The sequence below is a fragment of the Podarcis muralis genome, chromosome 6 (assembly GCF_964188315.1).
Source record: "Podarcis muralis chromosome 6, rPodMur119.hap1.1, whole genome shotgun sequence".
NCBI classification, from domain to species: Eukaryota; Metazoa; Chordata; class Lepidosauria; order Squamata; family Lacertidae; genus Podarcis; species Podarcis muralis.
In genome coordinates this window covers 28,748,492-28,768,975 of record NC_135660.1, presented here as the reverse complement: position 1 = coordinate 28,768,975, position 20,484 = coordinate 28,748,492, and the positions used below count along the sequence as shown (strand labels likewise).

The 20,484-nt window shown below is 42.8% G+C and overlaps 1 protein-coding gene across 4 annotated transcripts in view; it reads right to left on the bottom strand.

The window, feature by feature from the left end:
• The window catches only part of SPHKAP (SPHK1 interactor, AKAP domain containing), a 74,211-nt gene that overhangs the window by 8,638 nt on the left and 45,089 nt on the right, over positions 1-20,484 (bottom strand). For 3 of the 4 annotated variants that reach the window (XM_077929908.1, XM_077929910.1, XM_077929909.1), the window contains exons 4-8: positions 9,451-9,510; positions 8,136-8,270; positions 7,381-7,636; positions 3,311-7,073; positions 1,772-1,954 (exon numbers count right to left, since the gene is read on the bottom strand). In XM_077929908.1, the coding sequence (XP_077786034.1) occupies positions 1,772-1,954; positions 3,311-7,073; positions 7,381-7,636; positions 8,136-8,270; positions 9,451-9,510 (4,397 nt within the window). Of the gene's footprint in view, positions 1-1,771; positions 1,955-3,310; positions 7,074-7,380; positions 7,637-8,135; positions 8,271-9,450; positions 9,511-11,946; positions 12,074-20,484 lie in introns of those variants that run through there. The other variant, XM_028731154.2, reaches the window with a different exon arrangement.

Sequence of the window (20,484 nt, the reverse complement as noted above, 5' to 3'; positions counted from 1 at the left end):
CTGCTTCTCAGAACAAGGGCACACAGTTCTTGCCGGACTCAGCAATTTGTTACCAGCAACACAAAAGATGGGGACGTATTTAGTCAAACAATACACAACAGTTACACATCTATTGGTGCTATGAACTGACAGAGAAAGAATCAAGTGTTAAGTTGAGGGTTTGGTAAGGCAAAAATGAAGATTTCATTTCAGCTCAGAGCAAAACATGCTATGTAAAGTCTGGTTACATCACTTGATGTCTCATCACTTGATGAGTGGCAGAATGTTGTCCTGAAAGTGATGTCAGGGAATGTGAACATTTGGTGGTATTTGAGTCATGATGGCTGCTTCATATATGTGCTAATTATCACTTGATACTGTGTCATCACGTGGTTGCCATATTATATAAAACCCTAAGACTCATCACAGTGTAGCCAGAGATAAAGGCCTTTAGGCCTTTAAAGTGCTAAATGGCCTCGACCCTGCATACCTGAAGGAGTGCCTCCACCCACATCGTTCAGCCTGGACACTGAGGTCCAGCTCCAAGGGCCTTCTAGTGGATCCATCACTGCAAGAAGTGAAGTCACAGGGAAACATGCAAAGGGCCTTCTTGGTAATAGTGCCCACCCTGTGGAACACCTTCCCATCAGATGTCAAGGAGATAAACAACTATTCGACTTTTGGAAGACATCTGAAGGCAGCCCTGGATAGGGAAATTTTTTAATGTTTGATGTCTTGTTGTGTTTTTATAATTTGTCACCTTTTATTGCCTCCAGCCTCAAACACAAGATTTTTTTTAAAAAAAATCAATTTATTGCATTTATATCTCATCTTTTTCTCCAAGGAGCTCAAGGTAACATATGTAGTTCTCTGCCTCCTTACTTAATCCCCACAACAACCTAAGAGGTAGGTTAGGCTGAGAGGCAGTGACTAGCCCAAGGTCACATTCATGGCCAAGTGGAAATTTGAACCCTGGTCCCATAAGCCCTACACTGGCACTATAAACAGTACACCACACAGGCTGTGAGTCATATCATGCAAAGACTGAAAACAACAGTGGGATCTCAATAGGGATTTTCAACTCATTTATGACTTCTTGGAACAGATGACCTATAGTGAGATCTCAACCAACTAATGGCTTTTAGTGGTGGTAAATTTGGCGATTATGTTTAGGCTGCAGTGACAGCAGAGATTTAGATTTGAGTAGCCAGAAACACCTGATGAGCAATGAGGCAAATTGCCCAAAGAGAACTGGATTCTCCAGGGCTTTTCTCTCCTTACAGACTGAGTAGTTCTACTGAATCCAGTTTCAAGATCATAACAAATCTATATGGACCTACAGTTCCCATCTTGAAACTGTGCTGTTGACTCTAAGAGCTTGCAATGATATGATAATACTTAGATGCTAGGAAAGAAAGAAAGAAAGAAGTCCTGCTACAGTAATTTGTCCAGTCCTTAGTTTTCTATCGTGTCCACGCCAATAGAGAATGAGAACTCAATACAACAGTGTTAGATGTAAATGACCCAGATGGAACTGACAAATGAGCCATGATTGACTCAAATTAGCTTCTCAGATGGTGTTATCCTTGCAGGAACAGGAAGTGATTGCTTAGGGTTGGGTGGCAATTTCTTTCCATGGTTTCCAAATACTTAATGAGGCCTCCTGCAGCACCGTATGAAAGCTAGTCCTCTTTTGGACACACTCAAGCTACATTCATTCTGAGCCAATGACAATCAAAACGTTTATGCTGGTGATTATACCCCTTGCAGCTCAAAAGGGGCATGCGGTTACCTCATAGATCTCTCGCTGAGTTGCAAATAGCTGCTTGTATCCTCAGGATTGTCCTCGTCATTTGCCAGCTGGCACCAGCTGCTACCTGTGCTTTCGTCACTGCTGCTGGGAGGGACTGGAAACTCTTCCACCGCTTTGGCCTCCTTGGAAGCTTGAGGTTCAGGATCACTGCGTATAGTCAAGCTGATTGTGGAAGGGAAAGGAAAGGAAAGGAAAGGAAAGGAAAGGAAAGATTCTGATAAAGCAATGAGAAATCTCTTGGGAAATTCTTCCTGCTCCTAAGCACTGTTGTATCGGTCAACCAAACCACTTGGACCATTCTTTATTTTATTTAATTTTTTCCAAGTCATGGAAGACCACCAGCTAATAGATTTTTATTGCCTTTTTGGATATTAAAGGGGGCACATATATAGAATATGCTGCCAACAGGGCTGGTAAATTGCATCATGGGGATTGCACTGCTGCATCTTCTGATCCATTCCCTTCTGGTCCCTGTCACCCACCCTCCTTCTACATCTGTTGCCTGGCAAAATCCAAGTCCAATGTGCTTCAGTGGGCAGAGAAAAGGAGAAGACTAGGGAAGGAACATAGCATAAAGCAGGAACATTATTTCTTGCTGCATGTAGCCGAGCTCATCTTTAGAAGTTCTTCTCTCGGTAACAATGCTTGCCCTCCAATATCTAATGTGCGGTGGGTGGTGACTTGGAGTATTTCCATAGTCTTAAATCTGCGCAAAATATGAAACCGAGAGCTCTTTAGCCTTCACAAGTCTGTGTGATTTTGGAGTTCAAAGAAGAAATGTGCAGGGCAAGGCAGCGCCCTTCAGAATCTACAGTCACCAGCAGCTTATTGAAAAAGGGATAAATTGATAATTAAACTTAATATAAACTACTTAGTAGGGATCTAGTCATAATGGAGGTCCAGGTCTAGATCATTTACAATAATAACAGAGTGTCTGCCCAGCCAGATCTTTACAACGGGGGAATGTAACAGATTATTTTGGCAAGGTTGAGGAGTAGAGATTATGCTCCAGATTACAAGCAAAATGGAAGAGCAAAAAAGTATGTCTTGCAACCTGTGCTCATGCACTGGCTAGCTATATGACCCGTCATGGCTTTCCTTACAGTACAATTTTATAATGTCTTCTCAGAAGTAAGCCCCATTGAGTTCAGTACTTCAAAATAAGTGCAGGATTCTAGTAATCATGCCTTATAAACATGTGTCATATGTAGTTACAGATTCTGTTATGACATTTAACTTTCTTTGAGTGGGGAGGGAGCATAAGACATAAAATATTCAAATTTGCAAATTAGGGTCCTTAGATTTGAAAAGCATAATTCAGCTTTAAGGGGTACAGCAGAATAGAGATGGAGGGAGCTGTTGTGTGTGTGTGTGTGTGTGTGTGTGTGTGTGTGTGTGTGTGTGCGTGTGTGTGCGTGCATGTGCATGCCTACATTTCTGCGTATGGGGAGATGTCTGGTGCTCCACAGGTTTATCAGGCACAGGGCCCCATGCTTTCAACCTGGTTATAAAACTTACCTGCTGTTTGTTGAGGAATCCAGGTGCCTTCCTGAATCTGCTTCCGCACGTTTTTGTTTGCTGAGATACCCCCTTGGTTTCCCAGAGGCCACGTTAACTTCCGCCAATGGTTCTGAGACTTCGTCAAAGTCTTCTCTTTGCTCTGTTTCTATCTGAATTAAAGGCACTTCCCTTAGGCATACAGAACAGCTTGTATGGTTGGTAGGAAAAAATCCAGGGGGTGAAGAATGTGGTTTTTTCACATCTAAATCTATTCTGTCTCCTATTGGTTTACAGTTTTTTTGCATCCCTATTGGGACATGGCTGCTGTCTGCTGCGTGATCTCTGTTTGCAGAATCTTGGTAATGGACAATTAAAGTCTTCCCACTTTCAACAATATTAGCAGCCAGCCTGTTTGCATACTGTTGAACATGCTGTGGGGAGTCGTGAGGATGCTGGTCAAGCTCAGAAACTTCTGCATCATTTGCTATTATTTTGTTCTTGCACATTAGAGCTTTGATGGAATTCGCCCATGTCTCATGAATCAGCATGTCGGTTGCCTGATCAGTCCTACATCTTTGGTACAGGTAAGAGTCTGATTTGCAAAGCCCTGTAGAGGAAGCTGTGCTGATTGGCTCTACACTTAAAGAATCCCTGTGGCCATTGCGAGAGAAGCCGTCTAACGAATTTGCTTTGATGGGCACATTCACTGTTAGCCTAGAAGCTGAGCTTCTGCTATCGGGCATCGAGGACTGTCTGAAACAAAAAGGTGAGCGTTGGGAAGGAGGTAATAAATTGCTACTCCAGTCCTTGGCACTCCTAGCAGAAGACACATTCTCTCTATTTTCCTTTTCAATTTCCTTCAGCATATATCTATAAAATTCTTCTGTTATACTTTCTGTGCTGGACTGTTTGGATGGGCAACTTGGCCTCACATTGAGGTGGCCATTTTTCTTGGCAACTTGTTGCATTGCAGAAGTCAAGATGCTATTTGCATTCTTCCCAGCATAGTAGTCAAGTAGTAAATCAAACTCTCGACCTTCATTTTCCATCTGGTTGACCATAAACCTTGAAAACTCGTCCGTGATGCTCTCGCAGCTGGACTGTTTGGAGACAGAGCTGGTCCTGCTTATTGGCTGCCCTAAAGTGTTTGTGAGACCCAAAGTATTTGCAGAGCCTTTGGAATCGGAGTCCTCCTCGGGAATGCTTTCACAGCTGGATGCGTTGACTCTGCTCCACCTGTCACAGTGCAGTCTATTTCGAGGGTGGTTTGGGCTTTGCCACGCATTATCAGCCACAGAGAACTCAGCCAAATTCACAATTTTAGCAGCTACTTCATTGGCAAAGCTATTGCATGGATCCAGTGTGTCATCAAGGTTAATGGATTCGTCCACCACCCTGTTCATAAGCCTTTCTTTTAGCTCAGGGTGCTCATCCGTTTTCCTCTTGATCTCACTAAGCCTGGGCGGCCGATGCTTTCTCACGACCGATCCGCTGGACTGTGCCTCCTTCTTCCTTTTCATGGTTCGGCATGACAAAGCTTGGGGCATCAAATACTCGCCGCCTCTTTTCCACGCGCAGAACCAAGGTTGCTTGCCGTTTGAATTGTCAAGGCAAATGGCAGCAATTTCCGTTGCCATAGAGACCACCGTCTCTGCCAATTCCTCTGCAAAATCTGCTACACAGTATTTATCTGCTGGATGCTTCAACTGTAGCAGAGGTTGGGAAGGCAACAAACCCTGATTACCCAATAAGGAGAGGCTGAGTTGGGCTTCATTGTGCCATGTGTCACCACACACATGCTTTTCATGACTTTCTGTACTTGGTGCAGAGTTGGAAGATGGGCGTTCCTGAATGCCATGTCTGCATTCATTGGCTAGCGTTGTGTCTTCTCTGCCGGTAAACGACCGGAGTTCTTTCTTTGTATGATTGCTGCTACTGGGATGTATGGATTTGTAGCACTCTCTTGCAGTTCTTTTCAAATACCTTTTTTTGGGAGACGTTTTTCCAGAAGGAGAACTATGGGCATTGACCCTAGGTGGTGAAGCTGCACGAGGTGCGGCCGATTCCCGGGTCTCCAGCACAATTTCCTCTTTGACGTCTTTTGTTGTGGGTACAACACCAATGTTAGGGCTACTGCCACAAAAAGTACTAGGAGGCTTATTATCAGAGTTGTCTGGAGATGGTTGTAATAGATCATTTGTAGACTCCCTTGGTTGGCTCTCCATTACCTGCCAGCTAAGATTATCTTCAGCAAAAGTACTTAAAGACTCAGTGAGCTGTGTGATATCGCTCATTTTCTTACAAGTGAAGTACAGCACATCAAAAAGCAGCTTATTTGCAGTTGCAATAAAAACATCTTGGGTACTGAGGTCTACGTTACTTTCAGATCGTGTGTTTAGCTGCTTCTTCCTGACCTCTTCCACCGAGTGTCTCAGAATAACATTGGACAAGTTCTGAGCAAGTTCATCAACAATCACTTCCTCCAAAGGGGGAACTGAGGGCTTTGTCACAGCCTGGACAATTTTCCCATTTACAGATTCCATAAAGTCGCCTAGGTTTCTGTACGTTTCTGGCTTGGCTAACACTAAGGATGCCTCCTTGAATAATGCTTGTGCAACGCTATTGTTCAGATTCTCCATGCTGCTCCCTACGGCTATGCTACAGTGAAGAGTGATGGCTGCCGACGTCTCTGCAGCAGACAAGAGTCCACCGGAGGCTGCAGGATACTTATCATCTTTCTTGTCACCAAGACCACAAACTGCAACAGCACTTGCTACTTGAGTCATGCCACACAGGGCAGATGGGAATGAGTAATCCACAGGTGGGCTGTTACTGACGCCTTGGGCAGAGTTTCCCTCCAACTCTTCATTAGAAATTGTTTGAGAGTCCGCGGCTTCCTGTTCTCTTTTGAGCTTCTCTGCGGCATGTGGGCTCGATATTGTGCCAAGGACTGTAGCGGCACAGGCCAAAGCCACCTCCAAGGCACTTTGAGTGCCTCCACTGTTGTCTTGCAACCAGTCTGCAGCTTCACGGGGACGCTCAGCGTCAGACCAAGGACACAAATTTGGTAAGCTAGATCCAGGCCATTCAGATGTGTTTTCGGAGCCGTCTGGACTCTGAACTATGACAATTTTGGGGAGTTCGTTCCATGGCCGCGAAGCCATCGCATCCTGTGCTGCATATGCAGCTGGAGTTAAGGAGCTACCAGCAGAGATGCTGATGGCAGCCTCTTTGGTAAAAGTAGACTGAGACAACCTGATGAACGCGTCTTGCAGGACCGACTCTGCCAAATTTGTAGCGAACTGACCTGCTGTGGCCTGTTCATTTTGCATGGGAGGATTATCTGTTCTTTCATCTCTACAATCCAAGGGGTCTAAACGAATGTCTTGTTCTTCTGCTGCATCATCCAGAGAAATACTTTCCTCCTTGGTTGCTGCGGCCAACAACACGTCTTCCAACACATCCGAATTGTCTGTATCACCTCTGGAAGAGTCTTCCAGATCATCAGTATTAGAGGGTGGCTTAGATTTCCCAGCTGTACCAGATTTCCAGTGCTTATTGGCTTTGTCCACGGTTCGCAAAACGCTGTCTTCGCCCTCAGCATTCAAGTCCTCATCAGACGAGCTTGAAATCCTAGCAGGAGCTGCGCTGTCTTTGTTAATACAATTCGCTTCCAGAGCAAATGGCAACCTGGGATTTTTGCACTGTAAGCTTTCGAGTCCTTTCCCTCCGTGCTTTTTGAACTCTGCTGAGGACTCGGCGACATTCAGTTTTTCCTGACCTGGAAAATGAAAAGCAACACGTTAGCCTTTAGAAAACCAGCCGTCGTGTCCTGAAAAGTGGACGTGCCAAAGTAGCATGAAGAGGAAGTGTGCAATCACCATGTATAATGACCACATTTTCCATCTCACGAGCAATGGTATTTAACGGCATGAGGGATTTTGGATCTTCCTCTAATTTCATTGCTTTCAAGCGGCAATTAAATGTTTGCACCAATTAACACCGAGTGCTATTTACATGAGCACAAGCCCTTATGTATTTGACTGCACAGGCTGTGACATGTTCACTTTCAGCCAGCTAGATTTTACCGTTTTTATATTCATCGGCCTCACTCTCATCTTCAAAGTGTTCGGAAGCTGTAAGAAAATCTTCTTCTATTGAGGACACAGAGCAGTTAGTGTCATCCTCAGGCTTTAAGATGCTGGCCTCGATGTGCAGCTGCTTCTCCTGCACAAGCTCCAGCCCAATCAGAAACTTGTTTATTTCAAAGATGATGCAGTTTGTGCTGTTCTTTCTGTTTCCTCTTGCACACTGAACCAGACAGACATCTGCCAGCCAAGAACACTGGAGGGAAAAGAACAACAACACCCAAATTCCAGTGATGCAATTAAACGGAAAAGAAATAACTTTTTATCAAAATCTTTTCATTTTCTCCTAGCTATGCTCCGCAACAAAACGTCAGTACCAGCACCAGCAACATTTATAGGCTGTAGTGCAATGGACGCAATGGACTCCCAAGCACATAAAGGAGCTCAGCTGTCTCCTCAGCATCAGCTCTGGAGGGTTAGGAAATAATAAAACAATATAATTATTAAGTTTGTATGTGTGAGGGTTTGTGGAAAAGTTTTGTTTTTGTGTTCTCTAATATCCATTTTTTTCAAAGTAAATGAATCTAAATACGTATTTGTATTTTCCCCCCCAAAGACGCCCATGCTCTTTTTATACACGAGTGTCTCTGTATGCTAGCTAGCTAGAATGCATCCTGCCGTATTTCTGGCATTTTCCCTTTGAGCATCCAAACAGAGCACTGAGGCATTCCCAAAGACTGATTGAACGTCCGTACCTGGGGTACTTCAAAACCAGCCTGAAGGCTCCCTGAAGTCAATCCACTCAGCAGGATGATTTCATTCTCTTTGGGAGGCTGTACATTCATAGAGCTGATAAGCTTCGGGAGATTTGGAGAGATACCAATCAACCTCTGAAGCACAAGAAACATGAGCATGAGTGGCGAACCACACTTCTCTATCTAGCCATGCTATCAAACATGAAAGAAAAAGCAGTCACTGGCACCCCCTTGAAAGTGCCGTTCACATTGAAGCTGTCCCATTCTGCGGATGCAGAATGCTGAGAGAGGCTCCTCACGGGGTCTCTACCATGGGAGCATATTCACCTGGTGCTTTTCCAGCTGCACTGGCTCCCATGGAGTATAGGGTCAGATTTAAGGTGCTGGTTTTGACCTTTAAAGCCCTTCACGGCCTAGGACCCTCATACCTACGGGACCGCCTCTCCTGGTATGCCCCACGGAGAGCCTCAAGGTCCATAAATAGCAACACCCTAGAGGTCCCAGGACCTAAGGAAGTTAGATTAGCCTCAACCAGAGCCAGGGCCTTTTCAACACTGGCTCCGACCTGGTGGAATGCTCTGTCTCATGAGACCAGGGCCCTGCGGGATCTGATTTCTTTCCGCAGGGACTGTAAGACAGAGTTGTTCCATCTGGCCTTTGGCTTAGAATCAGTTTGATTCCCTCCCCCTCTTTCTTTTTCCTTTCTCCTCCTGTGAAGAGGCTGCATCCTAATGTTTTAATGTTGTATTTTAATCTTTTTTAAAAATTGTATTTTAATCAACTTGTTTTTATTATTGGTTGTTAGCCACCCTGAGCCCGGTCTTGGCTGGGGAGGGCGGGGTATAAATAAAAATTATTATTATTATTTATTATTATTATTATTCTAGTTTACATTAGAATAATACGTTTTCTTCACAAAGACGCCCCATGCATTTGGAGTGGCCATGTTTCCTGCTCAACAGAGGACAGTGTCTATTTTAAGGTGTCTCCTCTTTGAGGACAGTCCAGTCCAAGTCTGATTTAAAGGTGACAAACCATAAAAACGAGAGCAGGAGCTTAGAAAATGCCCACCACCAAGAGTTAGAAGATTGAGCAGGATCACAGGCCACCTGGTATGCTCCCACTATGGTGAGACGCATTGTATTTCTATTTGAATTGCAATAATTATACATGGCAGTTTCAAAGCAGTGTTTCTATTCCCCCTCTCAGAGGTGGGTAGTGGTTGAGACATCTCTTCGTCTTTCTGTTGACTATCCTGTGAGTAGCAAGAGCTACTTCTGTATTTGCACACACTGTGTATTAGCAGAGCACTTGCCTGTTTCATTAGTTCATCACTGCAGTTACCTTCATGAGCATCCAGATTCACAAAGCAAACCTGCAATTGGAGAGGAAAAAAGGAAGGAAAAGAGCAGATAAGATTCTGAAACTCCCACAGAAGTATCTAGGAAACTATTTGGAAATTAAGCCAAGGTTATTTTTTCCTAAACAAATTGTGCAACCTATCAGCTTCTGCCATGAAAGAGAGGATTGTCAAAGGTAAGTGGCTCATCACTTGGGAGAATCACACTGGAAAGAAATAAAGTATTCAGTTTAACTGGAACATAGAAAACCAAATTAGTTTTATTTGTTTGCATTGTCCAATGAGCTGTGCCTTTCCTAGGATAGTCTAACACATCCCTCACCCCCATCCTCCCCTTACAAAAAACCCAGAAAGCACTCCTTGGATACTGAGCATGCTCAGTTCTCATTGTGCTGTACTTTCTTGGGAAGGGGCTTCCCATAATAAGCACGCTAAAGCTGGCCAGTTTATGGCCCACAGCTTTCTTCCTTCACCCTCCTACCATCTGATGGTGCATCTTACAATAATTGCAGATTTCCTCAGCCTCTTAAGAAACAAATATTGCAGTGTTTCTAACGGGAGCTCTTTTTTTTCTTGTTTCTTTCGGAATTTGGAAAGTCAATGATGCTTATACTTCCCCTTAAGGGTGTCCTTATTCTCCTTTGCAGGAGAATAATTGAGCTTGCTCTAAAAGAGCAAATTACACAGAGAGCTGGAAACACAACTTCAAAATGCTTACAGTGGAAAAAAATTCACTTGCATGGAATGGAAAAAGGGGAAGAGTTTTGTACTTCTACACCTAAACCCTCCTCCCATTATCCTTCCTTAGCAATACACTGAATTATTGGATGGCCCTCTGTCATAGATGCCTTAGTTGAGATTCCTGGAATGTAGAGGGTTGGACTAGATGACCCTAGGAGTCCCTTCCAACTCTACAATTCTATGATCTATGAAATACCACAAATGAAAAAGAAGTCTGTATAGCCTTGGGTGTTTGGGAGAAGCTAATTACTTGGTGTGTATGATAAACATTTTTATTTCAGCAAGCCTACCCAGACATGTAGAATGTGGAATGCTGTGGGTTATAATTTGGCTTTTAACTTACCACTGGGTGTTGTTTTTTTTAAAAAGGTTTAAAATAGTTGTTTTTAATCTTTTTTTAAAAAAATACTGATGATTTCATTGTTTTACTCTTTTTGTAAACAGCTTTCAGGGTTGGTTGGTTTGTTATAAAACAAAAAAATCATCAAGCCAGATGTATATTTTATGAAATATTAACCAGATCCCAAGTTTTAGCCTCATAAGCATGGTTTATAGTTAGGCAAAGACAATTTACCAACTCTGCCGCAAACAGTGAGGCAATCCTACTTGCCACATGCTGTTTGAAGACACAAAATAGCTCCTTAGAGGAGTGAAGCAGAACTTTCCCTGTCTCTCTGTCATCATTGCACTGGGCATGTGGTGGCCAAGCCGATGTGCTGCATCAGAGCAAGTTACTTTACCTCAAACAGGTGAGGCTCCTTTGTGTTGCACAAGACAACCCAGTAGCCTGTTTAACCTTGGGAGAAAGTTCTGTATCTGCTGAGAGCTGTTCATAGGCAGTGAAGATGGATGGGCTGCTGGATGATCCAATACAAAGCTCAAAAGAGACCTAAGCATGAGTCAAAGCGATGGTGTGCACTGCCAGAGCCACAACTCACCCGGCACAATGGTAGGTAAGAAAAGAGTTTGTTTATCTGTTTTCCAAATTTACATTCTGACTTTCTAAACACACAGAGACAAATACACCTCAACTCAAGGCAGTTGATGGCGTGCATATTATGAAAACAATAAGCTAAACACATGAATAATCTATTAAGATGCTAAAAGTAGACAAACAACAGAGAGAAAGGCAGCAAATAATGAGTCCTGAAAAATACACGCTGGAAAGGAAAAGCATTGACTACCAGCTGAAAGGAGAGCAGCAAACGGTTGTGGACAATTTCTTTTGCAAGGGTGCTCTATTGCTTTGGCAGCACCAGAAAAGGTCCTGCCCACTATTCCCAACAACCAGGTATGCTTAGCTGCTATGGAGAGTCACTCCACAACTTGGTTTGCACACATACACACTCGCACATGGAAACCCTAATCAGGCACTGGGATCCTGTGGCCCTACAGATATCATTGGACTCCAGTTCCCATCAGCCCTAGCCAGTATGGTTGATCGTCAGGGATGATGGAAGTTGTAGTCCCACCAATACCCAGAGAGTTCAAAATTCCCTGTCCTTGTCCCTGGTCTGAAAGCATAGCTACTTGTATTTTGCAATACTAACAAAAAAGCAAAACTAAAGGGAAGAGTTACTTTGCAGTGACCTTGCCACATCAAAAATGATTGGAACAATTAGAATACCAGCTGACAGAACATTGTTAATGATGCTACAACATGACACCTTGTATGGTGGGAAAGAATCTGAAAGTCAGTTCATCCAATACCTTTCGGTGAGGCAGGACATTCCACAGCAAAATGGTGTCAAGAGATTATCATATACAACAAAAGAATAAACCAATGATCAGGCAGATCACAGCATGCTAATGAAGAAGCTACAGGAACATCAAGGGGAGGGGCTTCTGCAGGGCAAAGAAAAAGATGCATGTCATTCACAATGCAGCAATGGCAACAATTTGTTGCTTATTGGGTTTTGCATTAACCTAGTACTGACTCAAGCCTGTGTAATATGTAACTTATCACATGCACAAAACATGGCCATCTGCATAACAGGTTGCATAGCAGATGGCCAGATTCAACCCTCCTAAGAAGAATCAAGAAAGGGCAAAAAAACCAAAAACCCTTATATATCTTTTTAAAAGCTTATTCCCCGCTCGCCCTCACCCAGCATTAGTTATGTAACTTTTTGGGATAAACAACATAACATTCCCTTTAAATATACTAAAATATGAGTCAAGTTGGATGGTGCACTGTAACTGTGAGGCTTTACGCTAGGCTAACTTCCAGGAAGTGCTGCTTGTTAGAAATGTAAATGTCAAAGCTATAAAGATACCCCACAGCTATAAAACACAGCTCTATTTACAACGTGTACTGGACTCGGTACTAAATGCATTGTTCATAAGGACATCCTCTTTTACGGGCTTTTAAAAAGTCTGTTCTCTGTTACTGCTAATCTGTGAAAAACATGCACATGTGACAATTCCAAGGAAACAGTGCAGTGAGCTGTTGGTGAAACAATTAAACTGCCATTAAATAATGGTCCTTTCCAGTATATATATATTTCTCCCCATTTTAAACACTTTTAACCCATGGTGCCTTTTAACCTGAAGTAATTTTTAGCAGATTGGTTTGAAATTTGGCACATTGACCAATCTCATCGGGTAAATCATGTATAGAAAGTTTTGCGTTATTAACTCAACAGGTGGCACTTTCATAAGCAACAGACTTTTGGGGCTTACAATGGTAGAACCTTGTTATTTGTTACTCATGTTAACTCAAGGTGTGCCTCCTCTTCATATACTTCTTTGTAAAGATAGATGCATGCTACGGATGAAGCTGTGGAGGTTACATGTGCACCAAAGCTTTGGTCTGTTCTGGTCTGGAAGATCCACTAGCTTGAAAAAGAGGTTATTAGTTTCTGTCTTTATATTGGCTCTATATTCAGTTCTACATTTAATCAGTTTGTGTTCAGAACAAATAAGGAAGTCTGCTGATTTTGCTTTTATTTCAGTAACTGCACCAGCTAGTCTGCTCTAAAAGAACATTTCCCTGGATTGGGGACATTATGTTCTTATTTCATGAGATACTGTATCCCTGATCATGTGGGTAGGTTGGAGCTAAATGGAAACAACCTGCTTCCAAAATTCACAAGCAGGAAATTAGGGTGGTGGTAGTGGTCTGACAATTTCAGGAGGAAGGGCATTGATGATGATGATGATGATAATGATAATGATGATGATGTTACTTGCTATTTGAAAACTTTGTTGTTATTGTCGCTGCAGCAGGACTTCTTTAATGCTGTAAGCATTAATCAGGCTAAGATGAGCACTTTGAACACTCTGAAATACTATATAAATGTGAAGCATAATTATGTATGCTTCATTATGTCCCGGGGAAAACATAAATTCATTTCTTGTTTTTTCATCCGGTTTGTTAATCTAGTAAATGCACTGTATGCACACCTAAAACGATATTGAATCAGATACATGAAATTGTGCATTGAAGTGCATTTGTGTACCCATTTCAGCCAATGATCTCCAGTATAAAAGGACAGAAATAGATTCTGTACTTTTATACATCATTGGCTGATGACAGCTATAAAGGCTGCTCCAGTGGATGATAGATCCAGTTGAGAGGTTGCTAACCTATAGTTACTCAGCAGGCCACATTTAAGTGCTTTTCTCTGCTTTTTCTCCTTGCCCTCCCTGTTCAAAGTTGCGCCAAGGTACTACCTGAATTCTAGAAGTCCTGTTTATGTGATAATCTAGAAATGGGTAACCAAATCACAAATTAAAACCTACTGTTTTCTGTGTGCCAAAACACAGGAGGACTGCAAAGCTGGTTCAAAGGTTGTTGTTGTTGTTGTTGTTGTTGTTTAGTCATTTAGTCATGTCCGACTCTTCGTGACCCCATGGACCAGAGCACGCCAGGCACCTCTGTCCTCCACTACCTCCCGCAGTTTGGTCAAACTCATGCTGGTAACCTCGAAAACACTATCCAACCATCTCGTCCTCTGTCGCCCCCTTCTCCTTGTGCCCTCCATCTTTCCCAGCATCAGGGTCTTCTCCAGAGAGTCTTCTCTTCTCATGAGGTGGCCAAAGTACTGGAGCCTCAGCTTCACGATCTGTCCTTCCAGTGAGCACTCAGGGCTGATTCCCTTAAGAATGGATGCGTTTGATCTTCTTGCAGTCCATGGGACTCTCAAGAGTCTCCTCCAGCACCATAATTCAAAAGCATCCATTCTTCGGCGATCAGCCTTCTTTATGGTCCAGCTGTCACTTCCATACATCACTACTGGGAAAACCATGGCTTTAACTATACGGACCTTTGTTGGCAAGGTGACGTCTCTACTTCTCAAGATGCTGTCTAGGCCTGTCACTGCCCTTCTCCCAAGAAGCAGGCGTCTTTTAATTTCGTGACTGCTGTCACCATCTGCAGTGATCATGGAGCCCAAGAAAGTAAAATCTCTCACTGGTTTAAAGGTTAAGAAGTGTTAAAAACTCAGAGCAAATGACTTAGAGACCATGGATTTCACCATGGCTGAAATTAGTCCCATTGCAGGTATTCAGTGTCTTGGACCTTTGCTTTCCTTTGGTTGCAATATCACATAATATATTTGTCAATTTGCTGCTTAAATAGTATGCAAAATGGATTTAACTGTTCAAATTAGTGCAGGGAAGGACTTTCTGAAGATGTCATGGTTTCTTTTAACAGCGGTATTGAGACTTCTCTAGTCCCTCAAGGCTGAGGTTCGGATTCTGAATTAAAACTTACGTCTACTGATAATTTCAATTGTGTACTACCCTGAAATATATGGCAATGGTAATTACTGAAATTGGTATCTTGTAAACAGAGACAGAATTAAAAATTTAGGGTGCAATCCTAACCCCACTTACCTTGGAGTAAGCCTAATTGAATTAAATAGGACTTACTTCTGAGTAAACACAGTTAGAACTGCAGTTTTATAGACACAGGGAAATGTGGACTGCCTATTTGACAAATGAATTCCTCAGAAAGGTGGGAAGTGCTAGACATGGAGCTTTGCAGTGGGGAAAAGGAAAGTTTAAGGTGGAAAGCAAAGATAAAGTTGGAGAAGAGTCTAGGGCTTTCTCCCACCGATCTCTTCCATGGTTCAAATCGCCCCCACCTCCTGCTATAGTAATATAGCATCACATTTCTAATGGAGACAGAGGTCTGCATCAGCCATGCCTAGTTAGCCCAGCCTTTGCTGACCTGGTACCCTCCCAGCCAGCTGATGGCCAGCCCTCCAAAACAGTTGGGGGGCACCAAGTTGGCAGAGCCAAATGATGGTGTGCTCACATTGACTGGTACCATGTTACTTTCCTTTGTACCGCATCCAGCTAAGCGGAGTGTTCGCCAACTCATTTTCATATCTCAATTCTGTCGGTTCAGATTGGAAGCAAATTGAATTCATTTGGATACATGGTAGGGGGAGATCACAGCACGATTTTATACTTTGAGGGGGGTGGGGGAAGATGGCTTAAAATAAGAATGATTTCCCAACAGTATCATAACTGAATACTGAGCTTCTCAAAATCATTGCTCCCTTGAGCTCCTTCAGCGTCTGGGCAAACATCTTTTGCAGATGCTGGAGTCAGCTAAAGGCTAGAAATGAAAATGTTGTTTTGCATTATTTTCCTTTTGGGGAAAGCAGAATCCAACCCCAGGAATCACTCAAGAAAGGCAGAGGGCCAAGTGTTATCAAATTGAGTTTCCAGTGTTTCATTTCCGAAAACGAAGCACAGTTCTTATTTCTGCTGTCTCTTAGGATGATGCAAAACGGTGTCTTCAGCAAATTGCTATACTGGAGCCATCTGCTCCCCTAGCCTATAGAACAGCCCCCAATCATTTTGATGGGCATCAAAGTGCTGAGCCACAGACCTGTCAAGTAAAATGAATTGCATTTATGATTTATTGAAATTCATAGGGAAAAGGCAAGAGAGCAGATGTGTGCAGGATCTGCAGTCTTTGATAAATCTTGGCTGTGTAGTGCCTTGATAATTGACACCAAGCCTCCACTTGCCAGATTGCCAGAAGTTAAGTACCACATGCCCTGTGCCAAGCCCCTTTCCTACCTAGGATGCCAGATGCCAAATCTCCTCTCGCTGGTTCTCCAAAACACAAACATGGTCTATTATGTTGTGCTGAGCCTTGGAGTGTTTGATGAGGGTAGATGAGTCAGTCTCCATTTGGTCCCCTAAGGATGATGACATGACCAGATGCAGGTCAATTCAATTACAAGATGCCTTTAGTGGGTTAAGGCTACTTACTAGGCACACGAAGTCTCCCTAGTTCCAGCGCTGGGGAATAAAAGAGACCGAAATGAGGACCAGCCTCTCATACACCTGGGCTCCTGGAAGAAGCCACGGCTGGATATCCTGAACAACAGGATAGCTGTTTCACTGCTCTTTGGGCTCTCCTTTCTCTCTCTTCTCATTACAATTCTCTGCTGCTTCCTCGCACTGTCTGCATCTATGCCTTTTCCTGCATTGTCCATTGGACTGACGAGCCAAATCAAAGCTTCCTCTTCTCTTCTTCAGAGTTCTCTTTTTTAAATTTCATCATTTGACAATTATTATCGATCATCAACAAAACTCTATTCCAAAAAATAATAATATTTCACATCATAATATTTTGCAAGTGAATGTAAATTAACAGAATATATTTCTTCTAAAAGAATTCTAAACCTACTTGGATTTGTTTTTGCAGGTGGTTAAATATTTTCTTGACAATATGATTTATTTATCGCTCCCCACAATTGTTTTCTATATTCACTTGCCGTTATCGCTCTTAAACACTAAGTTATTTTTGCCATTGGAGCCAAATACCAAACTTTATTAAGCCATTTTTCCCCCCAGGGAGGGAGTAATGCAACTTGTGATGCTATTTTGAGCCAATACCATCTTTGCAGTTGTTAACAAATAGGAGGAAAGTTCCTTATGTTCTTTTTTATGACAGGTGACATGTAGTTTAGAAATATCAATACTGGATCCAAGAAAACTTCCCATTTTGTTATTATTCTATTAACCACCTTCCAGTATTTTTGTACAAAGCTACATGTCCATCGCATATGTTAATATGTTCCATTCTCCTTTTTGCACCTCCAACTTGTTTGTGAATGATTTATCGCTCCAGTAAATTACAGAAGTTAAATACCACTGTGCCATAACTTTGCACCAATTTTTTTCTTACATCTGTATTCAGTGAAAAATTATGTTTCCCCCTATAATTTAAATCCCATGTTTATGCTACTTCCTGTGTCCTTTTCTTGTTTACAATCATATTTTAACAACAGATGATGTATGTAACATAACTGACATCTGGATTTTTTATGAGTTACCTGGATTTTTTTATGAGGGTCTGATTGTTAAACCACTCTGAAAATCATAGCCCAATGCAGAGAATAGGGGTATCCAGCTTTGAGCACACTTAAAAATCTGCAGTTCCCAGGAAAAGGAAAAGATTGTCGTCTCAGGCTGCTAATGTCATCTGAGTTGTCCTTTTAAAGATTTCTCATCTCCTTGGTTTGTGATTAGTGCAGTGGATTTTTTAAACTGGCTGCGGATTTACGGTATGTATGTTACTAATTTTAAGCTCTTGGCTACTGTTTTTTATTTTTTACTTTATTATGCCTATTATATCTTTTATTATCTTTTTCCATTGTGAGCCACCTTGAAACATCTGTAAATAAAACAGAATATGAATCTTTGTACAGAAAAAAATATAAACAAATAAGAAAATGTAAAGGACACAGGTTTGATTAAGGCCATCTACTGAATGCATATGTTGTGGCAAATCTTCTCATCTGATGTGTAAGTAACCCTCAGTAATGTGGAAAGCCACCCAAAGTGTTGCTTGCCTGTAGTCTCACAAGCTTAATGGAGCTTACTGCTAGGTAAACATGAACAGGACTGCAACCATGTTGAGTTGTCTTTGCTTCTCTTGCCTTACCTTTGGTTCCCCATTGACTCTGATCCTAGCTTTCAGCTGCAGGAACCTGCTTTTGCAAAGACTTACAGGGAACACTGAACTTTAAAAAAGGCCCTGTCTCCAATCCATAACAGGACAAATTTGCATTTAAACCCAACAGTCCAAAGTGAAAACTGGGAAGCAGGAAGACAGACTTTTCTTAACCTGCCACGTGCAAGTTCCAAAGGTAAAGGTTAGCATACAGGGGTTATGACTTTTACTGCAGTCTATTTATATCATTGCTTCCTGGCAGATGGAACTGTAACCTTGAGTTACAGGAAGAGAAGGCAGGAAGTCTGTCACAAAAGTAGCTTCATAGTCTTTCCTTTATATAGGTCACCCATTTCAGATAAACAGCTATCTATGCCTCTTAAGTAATAGACACTAGCCAGCTGGCCTGGAGAACAGGATTAAGTTTGTTGCTGAACTCAGATTCTCTCATTCACACTCTACTGAAGGCAACATACTGTGTCTTCGTACCAAATCCATCCATCCAATTAAGCAGCATCACTGGCACATTTTGAGAAGGGCACTTCAAGGACAAAAGCAAGGAGTTGAAGAGAGCTTGGCAGGGCAACATGTGACTGATAAGGATTCTTGGGGAAAATATTTACACTGAGTAAAGGATCATGAATAAATTGGCTTCAATCGAAGGTAAAGGTAAAGGGACCCCTGACCATTAGGTCCAGTCATGGACGACTCTGGGGTTGCGGCGCTCATCTCGCTTTACTGGCCGAGGGAGCCGGCATACAGCTTCTGGGTCATGTGGCCAGCATGACTAAGCAGCTTCTGGCGAACCAGAGCAGCGCATGGAAACGCTGTTTACCTTCCCGCCGGAGCTGTACCTATTTATCTACTTGCACTTTGATGTGCTTTCAAACTGCTAGGTGGGCAGGAGCAGGGACCAAGCAACAGGAGCTCACCCCATCACGGGGATTCAAACTGCTGACCTTCTGATCAGCAAGCCCTATTTAACCCACAGCGCCAATTTCAATGGAAGGTACTGCCAAGTAAATGTGCTCATTGCTAGTTAGGTGACCTCTGGAATATCAATCTCATAAAGATTTGTGAAAGCAAGTAGGACTGAGTATTGAAAGAGCCATTTCCTGCAAAGAGAAACATCATAATTCCCTCAAACATTCTTTCTAGAATGACCCGGCAAGTCCTTTTTGCCCTCCACAATGATGAGCTTTCAGAACAAAGACTGTACAGTCCTTATAAACGAGGTTGCATGTTGTTTAATGCGCTTTCCTCCATCAGCCTTCAACTCGGAAGAAAGAAATAATTTGCCAGAAACTCAGTAGCAGCACACACGTCGAGCCCCTTGCCTCAGGCAGCAGATGGGAAGAGGCACTGGATTAGTGCCACCCCAGGCCCACCCACTTGCTACCACAAGCCTACAGCCTCATTCACCTGCAGATGCTCATCACCTGCTGCTGTTTTGCTGGCTAGCCGATTGGCTGACTGCTGCTGCTCCCTCTCTGGAAATGCTACTGCCACTTGGAAGTTACAGGAATTCTTGCCTGCCTTGCCTTGATCTCAGGAGGTTCCTTTCTCAGCAAGGAACATTGTGGGCGAATTGGACCTGAAGCAGGTCTGTTTGTGTATTGCTCATGACGGCAAATAGTACTAAACTGCCAAACTTTAACCACAAAGGTGTCGGTCACTGCAGGCAGGCACTCTCCAAAGCTACCCTGCCCACAATGTGCTGATCTGAGAAAGGGCCCTATGTTCTTCCAAATAAGACATTGCTGATAAGACCTCAAAGGCCACAAGGTGGGAGGAGCAGAGGAGAAAGTGGGAGCAGTGGGGGAAGGAGGAAGAGGAGATGATGGGAGCCACCCCACACGGAGGCAGATGTAGCTGGTCTGCCTCTCCTCAGATGACAAAGCATCTTGTGTTGGCCCCGGCAAAGGAGCTTTGGTATGAGCAAGAGCAGCTAAATTGAACTAAAACCTGCCTTCCTCCATTCCAAAAGAAAAGAATTAGTAACAGAGGATTTTTTAAAAAAAGTTTCAGTCTGTTTTCTTTATCTCTGCACTTTCAAAACTTGGTAGCAATACAGGAAAAAAGAGATGTTAAAACTAATTTTAAAATGCAAGTGGCTTCATGAAATAAAGCTGTCACGTTTAAAAATTAAAACCATAACCTTGGCAGGCAGAGATGCTGAATAACCTCAAAACTCCTGCTATGTTGGGACACCACAGTGTAGAAGCGGAAAAGCAACAATGCATTTATCAACTACATCATACAGTCAATCTCTGGAAGTTACAGCATAAAGATGAGCTGCTTTGGTGTGCTATTTTTTAAAACTG